The 12,427-nt window shown below is 32.9% G+C and overlaps 1 protein-coding gene across 10 annotated transcripts in view; it reads left to right on the top strand.

Annotated features, from left to right (window-relative positions):
* The window catches only part of CAB39L (calcium binding protein 39 like), a 138,126-nt gene that overhangs the window by 64,018 nt on the left and 61,681 nt on the right, over positions 1 to 12,427 (top strand). For 7 of the 10 annotated variants that reach the window (XM_019748037.3, XM_074329935.2, XM_019748040.3 and 4 more), the window contains 2 exons: positions 6,814 to 6,956; positions 9,672 to 9,836. In XM_019748037.3, coding sequence (XP_019603596.1) covers positions 6,855 to 6,956; positions 9,672 to 9,836 — 267 coding nt within the window. In that variant the 5' untranslated portion in view covers positions 6,814 to 6,854. Of the gene's footprint in view, positions 1 to 6,813; positions 6,957 to 9,652; positions 9,837 to 12,427 lie in introns of those variants that run through there. The other 3 variants (XM_074329940.2, XM_074329939.2, XM_019748041.3) reach the window with 2 other exon arrangements.

The raw sequence follows: 12,427 nt of genomic DNA, 5'->3' as shown, positions 1-12,427 counted from the left end.
TTGTAACTCATTACCAAGTAGTAAAATCGATTTTATAGATAAAGATCAGCACTTTTCTTTTTAATAATGTAGAATAGAACGGTTAGAATAAAATAGAAAATATCCAGACAGCAAGTATTGTTTCATGAAACAATTGTATAATCCTTTTAGATGTTATTTTGTTCTGGGTCACAGTGTAAAATACATTCCATACTATAAGTCACTCTAATAAAAGGTTGAAACCACTGCCCTAGAGAAATTCTCATAACAAATGTACAAGTACAAATGCAAAAGAATCTGTATTGCAATCATGCTTCTAATAGTAAACAGCTGAAAACAATTAGAACTCAGAGAATTGGTAAATAAATTGTGATATAATCATACACAGTTAAAATGGATGCAGTTAAAATGAATAAACTAGAGATTTCATGTTTTAACACAAATAAATCTAATATACATAGTGTTGAGGTGGGAAAAAGGAACTGATGGTGTGATAACCATTTCTATAAAGTTAAAGCATACACAGCAATATCATATATCGTCTCTAGATGTTAGTAAAAGAGTGAGAACATGTATAGGAAGGATAAATGATACATAAGCACAGTATGAGCCAGAGGGGAATAGGACAGGGAGTTGTACCAAGGGGGTTGCTTTGGTTGCTTTTAGTTTTTTAGGCTGGGTGGAAAATATAGAGGAATGTGTTACATTGTCCTCTGTTTCTTCTTCTATATGCCCCAAATATTTTATTTAAACTAAATTAAATTAAAATACCTAGGGGAAAAGTGGTGTTGAAGCATTTTGATTGTTTTGACTGTTTCACAATCCATTTTTGAGCCAACTGCTGTAGTCAGGGCAGTGAAAGGAATACTCCGGCCACACCCACCGGGTCACGTTCCCACCCTTTTGGAGGGTGGGGTGGGAGGTAGAGCAGGCAAGTCTATCACCAAAAGAAATGCAGACCAAAGAGTTACCAGAGATTTTATTTTTCTTCTACTTTTCTCATTCAGTTGTTTCTACTTCTGTTGTTATTATTTTCATCCCTCTTTTCTTGGAGATTTTGGGGGCAGTTTCCTTTTTAACTGATTTAGTTGAATTCTTATTTATTTTTCTTCCAACATGAGTGAATTATAATTGTAGATTCTCACCCTCCCACATGTCCTGCCAACAATATCAAGGCTCCCTTTCAAGAACAATTTCTGATTTTTAGCATTTATATTGTTGAACTCTTGCGGGCTTGATTCTATCTCATCTTTTTGTAGAATTTCTAGTAAGTGTACACAGTGTGTTAACATATAAATATGTTGGCTAGACATTTAATTACCAGGTTATAGACTTTCCCTCTCAGAACTCTGTAGCCTTTCTCCATGGCATTTAGTTTTATAGAAGTCCAAAGACAACTTAATTTTTATCCCTTTTTTGTTAAGGTCATTCTGTAGGAATGAGCTTTGAAAGAGGAATGTTTGTTTTAAAAACTACAGGACACTGAATTTAGGGTTCTCATCACTAATCTCAATGAGAAAAATCCTTTAAATGACCAGGTTTAGATCTTTTTTCTACTTAAGCTGTTACATCTTTGATTGTTGCTTCCACTCCACTTTTTAGTTTCTTTTGTTCTTGTTGTTGTCTTTCTTTACCTCCCCCTGTTGTTGTAATGTCTATTTTTATAGGATAACACTTTATCTCAATAATACTAATACATATGTTATATAAAATATATCCATCTCTCTCTTGTTCTCTTTCTCTCTCTCTCTCTCTACACACACACACACACACACACACACACACACACACACACACACGGTATCTTCATCATTTTAGTTTCTTTGACCTTTTCTGGCATTCTGACTAAAACTTTTGTCTATGAGCCCTCTAAGACTTCTTCATTTTGCATTTCCTAGTTCAATGCCTGGCACATTACAGATGCTTGGTAAATATTTTCTGAATGAATAAATGTAGACTGACTAATTTTGTACCTTTTTGTGGTCCTCAGTCAATTTTCTATGGGGTCATTTCTGCTCTAAGCAGATTTGGATGATCATGCTGTATTGTGTGTGTATGGGGGGTACATGTGTGTATATAATATGTATGTGTTTTTGATATTTTATCTTGGCCAGCTCTGTTTTTGTCTAAATCCTTTTCTTTTTTCAATTACGTCTATTCTATCTCCTACAGAGAATTGATTTTAATTTTGGAAGCACCCTTTCCTGTCCAAGTCTATAGGGCATTTCTCTCTTTTCTTGTGCTGCCTTTTTATTTCTTTAAATAGAACCTACATTTTATTTTGTTTATTCTGTTTATTCACTCTTAAAAATGGAAAAGTACAACAGGGCCGGCGTCAGTCCCGGACGTTTGTGTGCTGCAGGGCTCACTGTCAGCAAGAGTGCTCAAGGGCAGGCAGGCAGACGTGTGAGGCCCCCACACAGCTCTCAGTGCCCAAGAGGTATTCATCCAGTGTCAGTCTGTTGGAAAAACATGGTATCTTCTCCTGTCACTGCTTCCTGCTTTGCTGAAAATTAATGTATGTTCTGAAAACTCGGAAGTAGCTTTTCTGTAAAAATCAGTACTACCAATTTATATCCAGAAGATAACATTTTTAGGACTCCTTCATTCCTTTTGTCTCTACCTTAAGCATTTTAGGTTTGACCATAATGGGTACGAGGAGTTAAAGACTCAGAATGACTATGGACAAGTGATGAATAACCTAGAGCCTATCAATTTAAAAATATGATGTTCCATCTTTCTTGAAGAACCCCCTCTTATGGTATAGAGGTTGCTCAAAAAATTAAAAATAGAATTATCAATTCTAATTCTATGTTTAGAATAGAATCAGCAATTCCACTTCTGGGTATTTATCTGAAGGAAATGAAAACACTAATTCAAATATATATATGTATCTATATCTATATCTATATCTATATTCATCGCAGCATCATAATATTTACAATAGTGAAGATATGAAAACAACTTAAGTGTCCATTGATGGATGAATGTGTACACACACATGTGCGTGCAGGATGGAATACTATTCAGCCGTAAAAAAGAATGAAATCTTGTCATTTGCAACAATATGGAGGGACTTTTAGGGCATTATGTTAAGTGAAATAAGTCAGACGAAGACAAATACCACATGATCTCACTTATATGTGGAATCTGAAAAACAAAAACACACCAAGTTTATAGATAGAGAGAACATATTGGTGGTTGCCAGAAGCAGGGGGTGGGAATGGATGAAATGGGTGGATGGGGTCAAAAGGTACAAACTTCCAGTTATAAAATTAACAAGTCATGGAGATGTAATAATAAATAAAATAAGCATTAACAAATAAGTATACTGTATCTGGGCTTTGGCAAAATTTTTCTTGATACCTTCATGAATGAAATGGAAAAATATGTGTTAAATGATAATGACTGAGTGAATTCATGGTTAGTTAAACTAAAAAACAAAAAACAGAAAAAAACACACCTTAATTTACAGATAGAACAAATGATACCCAGATAAGGGTGATCACTTCTGAATAATAATGATCAGTTACCAACTCAGAACTAGATGGGGGTTTGAGTACCATGTTTAGCAGGTAGTGTTGAGTGCCAGTTGGCGCATTTCTTAAATGATAGGTGGGGTAAATGATTAGGGTGGGTTTACATGCAGTGACCAGCCCTGTTGCCCAAATGGTAGAAAGGGTAACCCCGAGTTTGAAGGTTATGGGGGCAGGTGTTCAGTCTGGGCGTGGAGTGGGGCTGGCCATGGTATGAAGAGAACAGCGCAGGCAGTAGGGTTTCACGTTAATTCGTAGGGGATCTGGAACTGCATAGTGTGAGAGTATGGGTTTTGATTTCCCTCAAAATATTGGTCCCAGAATTGAAGAACAATGATCCTATGAAATTTTAAAACATTATTAAACTAATGTTATAGTTATTACAGTAAATAGGTACACTTAAAATGTGAAAATAATAAATTCAAAAAAAGGAATACTGAATTAAAGGTATTATATATACTGTGTGTTAATTCCTTCTGTTATATTATCCCATTGCTCCTAAAATGTTTGCTTTCTCCACTTAATAATCAGCGCCAATGAGCAAGGTGCCTGTGCTTAGTACTTACGCACACTGTTTATTGAGTGAGTAAGGGAATGAATAAATGAACGAACCATCAGGCAAATGAGATAATGAATCAGGAAATGCTGATGACTATTATATTAACATGGATATCCTGAAATCATTTGTAATTTTAGTAGAATTCACATTAGAATTAGCTTGTTACGGTGAGAACTAAGCAGAGCAATAGATAATGGACATGTCATATAATACATGATACCATGCCGTAATTTGTACTCTGTTTTAATGTCAGGGAGTACGAATTTAGTTGAAATTCCTACAATTGACTATCTTTTCCTCAGTGCAGTAAAACTACATGGAGAAAACTAGCAATTACACAAATGCATTTAGCCTGTAAAAATTTTTTAATGCTAAATATTTGAACATTGAATATTGAACATTCAAAGAAATTCACATTAAAAAAAAAAAAAACAGCATCCCTCCTAAAAACGTGACACAGTCTGTTTATCATCAAAATTTATACCAACGGTTTTGATTTCCAATTCATAACATATATGTATCCCATTGGAATTCTTGACCACAGACATACTACAGGAATTTATTCAAGGAGCCAGAAGTGTCTAGGACACTTAATTAAGAAAAAATTATATGTCAATTACTATGCCTTTCTCTATAGTAAAATAATTCATTAACGGACATGGAAGTTTTGTGATAATAGCAGCTAAACCTTATAGAGTATCTCACTTACACTAGGCCCTGTGCAAGGTATTCTGCATACTGTTAACCCTCACAACAACCCTAAAAGGGAGATGTCATTGTCCTCATTCACAGATAAGAACCTGAGCCTTAGAGAGATCACACACTGTGCCCAAGTTCACCCAGGTACAAAGCAACAGATTGCTTGCTCTGCCCAAGTATCCAATGATCGTTTTAGCACCCACCCCACCTCCACATTACATAAACTTTTAAATACACTCTGCCTTTATATTTATGTTTAGACCTGATTATTAAAGAAAAACCCAATACATCTTTATAACGTTATTTTTCATAAAGGGACAACACACAATGTTCTTCCAGTGCTTTCTGGTTTTGGTACCTTACACCATCCAGTGAGATTCACAGTCTTATCTTCACATACTTTACCTTTGAGTGTTCTGTCAACTTTCAGAATCAGCTTTAGAGGCTGACCGGGGTCCTTTAACATGCTTTGCAACTTATCCTTGCCTTGAAAGTGGACCAGTTCCCCTTCACACTCCCCACATTGGGAAGTTGAGGCATCCCTACTGAAAACAGCATCCCTCCTAAAAACGTGAAACAGTTTTTAAGTCTGTTTATCATCAAAATTTATACCAACAGTTTTGATTTCCACTTCATAACATATATGTATCCCATTGGAATTCTTGACCACAGACATACTGAAGGAATTTATTGGAAGGATACAAGGTCACTCATAGATCTAACAGAAATCCTAGGGAACCAGATTTAGGAAGTAGGAATCTTGGGGGATGAGGAATTGAGAACCATAGCCACAGACTCATATCTGGTTCAAGTGCTGCTATCAACTGGTGCATATGTTTGTGTATACACATTTATGTATAATATTCTTCATTGATTAATTGCATCATTATTAATAACAAAAATATTAGAAGAGATGGAATTAACCCAACTGTCCATCAATAAGGTATTGGTAAAATAAATTATAATAATTTAATAAGAACTTGCCAAATAATAATTACATGATGTATATGTATAAAAATATTGTAGATTTAAACGTGTACTTATAGAATGATATTCAAGATATAACAAGTGGGGAAAAGTTACAAAATACTATATTTTGTACTATTCTATTTTTGTTTTAAAATATATTTATTTTTATGTGTGTGGAAAAAATTCAGGAGGAATCGATACCGAACTCATAATAGTTGTCATCTCTGGGTAATTGGTTAATGGGAGCCTTTTGATTTATTGCATCATATTTCTGTAATGCTTGAAATATTTTTGCTGCTAAATGTAAAGTAAATGAATATGCCTCCACTAACTGGAGCCTTTACTTGGAAGATTTTCTCCGTACTACTTACATTTTTAGTATAAATAGGGCCATGACAGCCCTATTTGGCTTTCTCTGCACTATGTAAATAGATGTTCTCAAAACAAGGATTGAGGGGGCTGGCCCGGTGGCTCAAAAAAAACAAACAAAAAAAAACAACAAAAACAAAATAACCCCAAGGATACAAGGATTGATACTCTTTCCCCCACCCTCCTCATCCTCCATCATGGTAGTCCTCATTTCATCAGTGAGTATGGTCGGCTGAATATTGTAAGTAAACAAAGAACAGATTCTAAATAATTTTACATTGCAATTTTGTGATTGCTGTGGAGTAGCATGCTTTTAAATATTGCTTTATGTAGATCTTAATGCCACTTTAGTTTTACATGTTTTATCGATCATCACCATCGTCATTACTTTTTTCAGTCAAAACACCTAGTTTTAAATATCAGCTTGTTCTGCAAAAGTACTCCATTTCACATTCTTGCACAGTCCTTTTATTTTTGGTATAGAAAAAAATTTAAACTTTGAGGAAAAACTTTTAGGTAAACTTTTAACAATATTTTGTATGCATTTAAATTTGGCATGAAACTCATTTTAGTTTGATCAATTTTAAAGTTTCATATTACTGAACTGGGGTTATGAAAACTTATAAGACATTTTAGTGTAACAATTTAATCATGTTAAGAGTTACATTCATGATTTTTGTTTGCCTATTTGTTTGTTTTTAGCATTCCATATTGGAAGAAGAGATTTCTATAGGTGAAAAAAAATGCCTTTGTTTAGTAAATCACACAAAAACCCAGCAGAAATCGTGAAAATTCTGAAAGACAACTTAGCCATTTTGGAAAAGCAAGACAAAAAGACAGACAAGGTATGAGCTAAAACAATCACATTATTATTAAAATATATGTATTCCAAGACCAAAAACCAATGTCTGTGATGGGGCACATAGGGTCTCTATAAATACATTTAAATTGATTTCAGGTTTTATGAAGCTGATAATTGTTAAGCCTGTTGTCTTGAACTACTACCTAGAGCCTCTGACCAACCTTGAATCCCTCTGGACTCCATAGCTTAAAAATCTAAGGTGTTATATTGGTATATAATGTTACACTGGCAAGAAAGGTAAACAGTTTTTATTTAAAGATCAACTGATAGTTTCTACTACAGTGCAACCTCATTTTAACATTATTTAATGTTATATGAGGAAGCAGAGCTTCCTCATAGGAAGGTCTTTTTGGTATTTTAGTTATTCCCTTGGAGGGATGTTGAATGCTACATATTTGATTTCTCTCTAAAGTGACTAGTTTATGGCAAGATTCAAGAAATCTAGAAAATAAATACCTTTGACTGCACAGTATATTTCTGTCCCAGTGTATGATGCAATCTTATATTCTTGTGAGGATGTAGAAATATATTTCTCATCCTATGTCTTATAATAATGAAATATATTTTTAATTCTAGTGTATTTTGTAATAACAAGCCAAATAAGGATCCAAATAAAAAAAGAAATGACCTTCATCAAAGATTAAGTCTGAATGACAAAAAAGAGAAAAAGTTTAAAAAAATTAATGAGTTATTGTTATTAGTAATCAAGAAAAGGCTAACCAATTAAACCCACATTATATTCATATTACACATGTTCTACCATGGCAAAAATGAAAAATGTCTGATGATACTAAGTGTTGACGAGTATGGAAAGCAATAAGAACTTTCATTCACTGTTGGCTTTTTGAAACCAATTTAGTATGTTATCTGTTAGATAGGAGGGTATGCATATTCTAAAATCCTGCAGTTCCACTGCTAGATATAAACTCTAGAAATGTACTTGAACATGTGCCCAGGATGCATGTACAAGAATGTTCATAGCATTTTATTGTTCATAATAAACCCCAGTGGAAACAACCCAAATGTCCTGCCATCAATGGAATACTGTAAAGCAATGAAAATTGAAGACCTGCTGCCTACATGCAGCAGCATGGATGAATCTCACAAATATAGTGTTGAGTGAAAGAAGCAAATTATAAAAGAGTACAGGTGCTATTATTCCAAATCAGCAGAACTAGACTATATTGTTTTGGTATGCAAACATAGGTAAGAAAACTACAAAGAAAAGTAAATAAATGATTGTCATCTAAGATAAAATTATTTACTTTTAGCTTTTTAAAATAAAATAAAATTTTTATTTTAATTAAAATTAAAATTTAAAATTTAATTAAAATTAAAATTTAAAATAAAATTAAAATTAAAATAAATTTAAAATTAGCTTTTTAAAATAAAAAAGGAGTGCCTACTGAATGTTTTTTGTTTGTTTATAATTGTACAGTGTTCTTTCATCATAAACAGGACCTAAGAAGTGGTGTTTGTTTATTTGTTTGTTTGTTTATAGCCTGAAGAAGGGTCATTCAGGTAACTTCTGGTATGCTAAAAATGTTCTTTCTATTTCTTGTCCTGTGTTATGGCCACACAGGTGTTTGCTTTATAATTATTTTTGACTCTCTCCATATATATGCTTAAAGTACTCTTCTGTGGGTAAGTTAAACTTCCAACCCTTAATAAATTAAGGTTTGCTTCTCAGATCATAAAATGTATCTGGAAATTATTTTTTGAGAAGTGTCCACAACTATGAATTATTTTTAATTATTTTGCTTTATTCTTATTCCCTTCTACAATTATAATGATTAGAGTACTCTACTTAAAATAAAACTATGGTATATTTCTTTTAAAATAGTCAACAAATCAAATCATTAAGCTAATTGGCTTGTTCTCCTCTCCTCACCAGTGTTAATTAAAAAAATTTTTTATAGAGATATAATTCACATACCATATAATCCACCATTTTAAAGTGTACGAATTGGTACACTTTTAGTGTACTCATGAAGTTGTGCAACCGTCACCACTATCAAATTCCAGAACATTTTCATCACCCCAAAAAGAAACCCTGTACCTGTCAGCAGTCATTCCTCATTCTCCCCTGCCAAGGTCCTATCACTAGTCTACTTTCTACTGCTGTGGATTTTCCTGTTATTCTTTAAATGTAGTGAGGTGGGGGTTTTTTTGTTTGTTTGGTTTTGTTTTTTTAAGTTTCATAGATAGCAAAAAAGGTAATGACTATATGTGAGGGAAAAGTAGATTGACAAAGAAAGTTTACGGGTTTTGACCTTATGATTTTATACCTAGTCCATTAAAAATCAGAAGAATAGGGTTTTATTGAAAAACCTTAGCAAATGCTTTAAATAAAAACTAGTAGCTACTGATAAGTCTTTAAAGTGGAGTCAATTTAATTTTCAAGAGTTAAATTTAGAATTAATTACTAGCAAAGTTGATTGAGTATGGTTTAAGGGAAGATTATTTCAATTATGTTGACTAAGTAGAAATACTAGAGATTTTTTTTATATATATAAATAAATTCTAGTAGCTTTTTAAAATAAAACAGGAGTGCCTACTAAATGTTTTTTGTTTATAACTGTACAATGTTCTTTGATCATAAACAGGGCCTAAGAAGTGGTGTTTGTTTATTTGTTTGTTTGTTTATAGCCTGAAAATTTTTATTCTCTTAAATCTTAGCATACTTTTTGGTCACTAGGCTTCAGAAGAAGTGTCGAAATCACTGCAAGCGATGAAAGAAATTCTGTGTGGTACAAATGACAAGGAACCCCCAACGGAGGCTGTGGCACAGCTCGCACAAGAACTCTACAATAGTGGCCTGCTGGTGACACTGATTGCTGACCTCCAGCTGATAGACTTTGAGGTAAACTGTAAAAGTATTATATCTCTGCTTTTCAATTTTAAATATATATGACTATCAATATTTGACTTTAATTTTGTATTACTGTTTATTATTTAAAAACACAGTTTTCTAAAACTTCTAAAAACACTTTAATCTTTTTTTTAGACTCTATTTCATTTATTTCCATTCTGATCTTTATTATTTCCTTCCTTCTATTCATTTTGGACTATGTTTGTTCTTCTTTTCTAGTTCCTTTAGTTTTAGTGACATTGCTTATTGAGATTTTTCTTGTTTCTTGAAATAGAACTGTATTGCCATAAATTTTCCTCTTAGAACTGCTTTGGCAGTGTCCCATAGATTTGGGGTCATTGTGTTTTCATTTTCATTTGTCTCAAGGTATCTTTTCATTTCTTCCTCGATCTCATTATTAACCCATTCAGTTTTTAGTAGCATGTTAGTTGGCCTCCATGTGTTTGTGTGGTTTTCAGGGTTTTTTTTTGTAATTGATTTCTAGTTTTATACCATTGTGATCAGAGAAGATACTTGCTATGATTTCAGTCTTCTTAAATTTATTGAGACTTGTTTTGTGGCCTAATATATGTTCTATTCTGGAAAATGTCCTATGTGCACTTGAGAAAAATGTAATTCTGCTGTTTTGGGTTGAAATGTCATAACAATATCAATTAAGTCCATCTGCTCTACTGTGTTTTTGTTTGTTTGTTTTTTTTTTGTAGCCTCTCATTTGAGACCACTGTTTCCTGGTTGATTTTCTGTCTGGACGATCTATCCATTGGTGTCAATGGGGTGTTAAAGTCCCTACTGTGACTGTATTAGTGTCAATTTCTCCCTTTAGGTCCATCAGTATTTGCTTTATATATTTAGGTGCTCCTACGTTGGGTGCGTAGTTGTTCACAAGGGTTATATCCTCTTGTTGGATTGATTCCTCTGTCATTATGAAATGCCTTTCATTGTCTCTTGATAGAACCCTTGTTTTAAAGTCTATTTTGTCTGGTATAAGTATTGCTTCCCCAGCTTTTTTATTCATTTCTATTTGCATGAAATATCTTTTTCTATCCCGTTACTTTCAGTTTGTTTATGTCCTTCTATGTGAAGTGGTCTCTTGTATGCAACATCTGTATGAGTCTTGTTTTTTTGTTTTTTTCAATCCATTCAGCTACGCTTTTGATTGGAGCATTTAGTCTATTTACATTTAAAGTAATTATTGATAGGTAATTATTGCCATTGGTGTATAAAAGTAGGTAGTTATTGTTTTCTGACTGTTTTTGTAGTTCTTCTCTGTTCCTTTCTTATTCCCTTGCTCTCTTTTCTTGTGTGTTTAGGATTTTACAGTACTGTGTTTAGATTCCTTTCTCTTTATTTCTTGTTTATCTCTTGTAGATTTTTGGTTTGTGGTTACCATGTGTTTCCTATATACCACAGTATACTTATAGCAGTCTATTTAAAGTTGGTTGTTTAAGTTTGAACACATTCTAAAATCACCCCCTCCATGTTTATGTTTTTGTCATTATTTTTTACTTCTTTTGTGTGTATGTGTATTTTTGTGTCCCCTTAATTTATTGTTGTAGTTGATTGATACACTGCTTTTATCATGTGTTTGCCTTTGTCACAGAATTTTTTTTCTTTCCTGTATTTTCTTATTCATGTTTTTTATCTTTTCTTCTTAAAGAAGTCCCTTTAGCATTTCTTGTAATATTGGTTTAGTGGTGATGAAATTTAATTTTTTTGTCTGGGAACTTTAACTTTTTCTTAATAAAGCAAAAGGATATACAGTAATGAAGTTTGGTGCAGCTAGGTAGAAGGTTAGTGGCTAATAATAATAATAGATAATAGATGATATTTGTTGAGTGGTTGCTACATGTTGAACAGTTTTAAGTCCTTATCTCATTTAATTCTCAAAACAACCTTTGTGATTAGTATTATATTATTAGCCCCATTTTATAGATAAAGAACCTAAAGTTCGAAGATATTAAGTAATTTGTCCAAAAATCATTCAGTTACTAAGAGCCTAAGCTGGGATGCAACCTCAGTGTCTCCCAAACCTGTTCTTTTATTAAAATATTATAAAATATTTTACGTATTAAAATATTATATCAATGATTTAAGAAGCTTATTAAATGCTAGTAATGCTATGTTATTACTGGCTAGGATATTTAATGCTAGGATATTTATCTCATTTTCAAAAGTTATACCTAATTTACTTAAATATTCAATTAAACTAAATAAAACCAAAACCTAGATACCTAAGTGGTGAATATGTATAGGCATTTTCTTATCTATTATATATGTAACTTAGAACAGTGATTTTTTAGTTAAAAAAAAAAAACACAGTAAGTCAGGTTTGGGTACTGACTATTTCAACAGTAGGAATCTTGATTTGCTTGTTGTTTTGTTACCACTGTCAGACTTTTGATACTATCAGGTAAGTGCTTGGGTCTCCACTAATCCTCAGAGATAGAAGACAATGGAGATTTCTGAAGTAAATTGCTTTTAGTTTTGTCACTGAGGAAGTGAAAAGAAAACTAATTACAGTGATTTGACCAAGATAACATCAGGGCTCTTGGGATCTGTGGAAATACTAGCCCCAGGCTCTC

This window comes from Rhinolophus sinicus, chromosome 16 (assembly GCF_057876585.1).
Source record: "Rhinolophus sinicus isolate RSI-liver-muscle chromosome 16, RSI-T2T, whole genome shotgun sequence".
NCBI classification, from domain to species: domain Eukaryota; kingdom Metazoa; phylum Chordata; class Mammalia; order Chiroptera; family Rhinolophidae; genus Rhinolophus; species Rhinolophus sinicus.
Note: the sequence above shows the minus strand (reverse complement) of the source record. Positions and strands in the feature narration are given on the sequence as shown.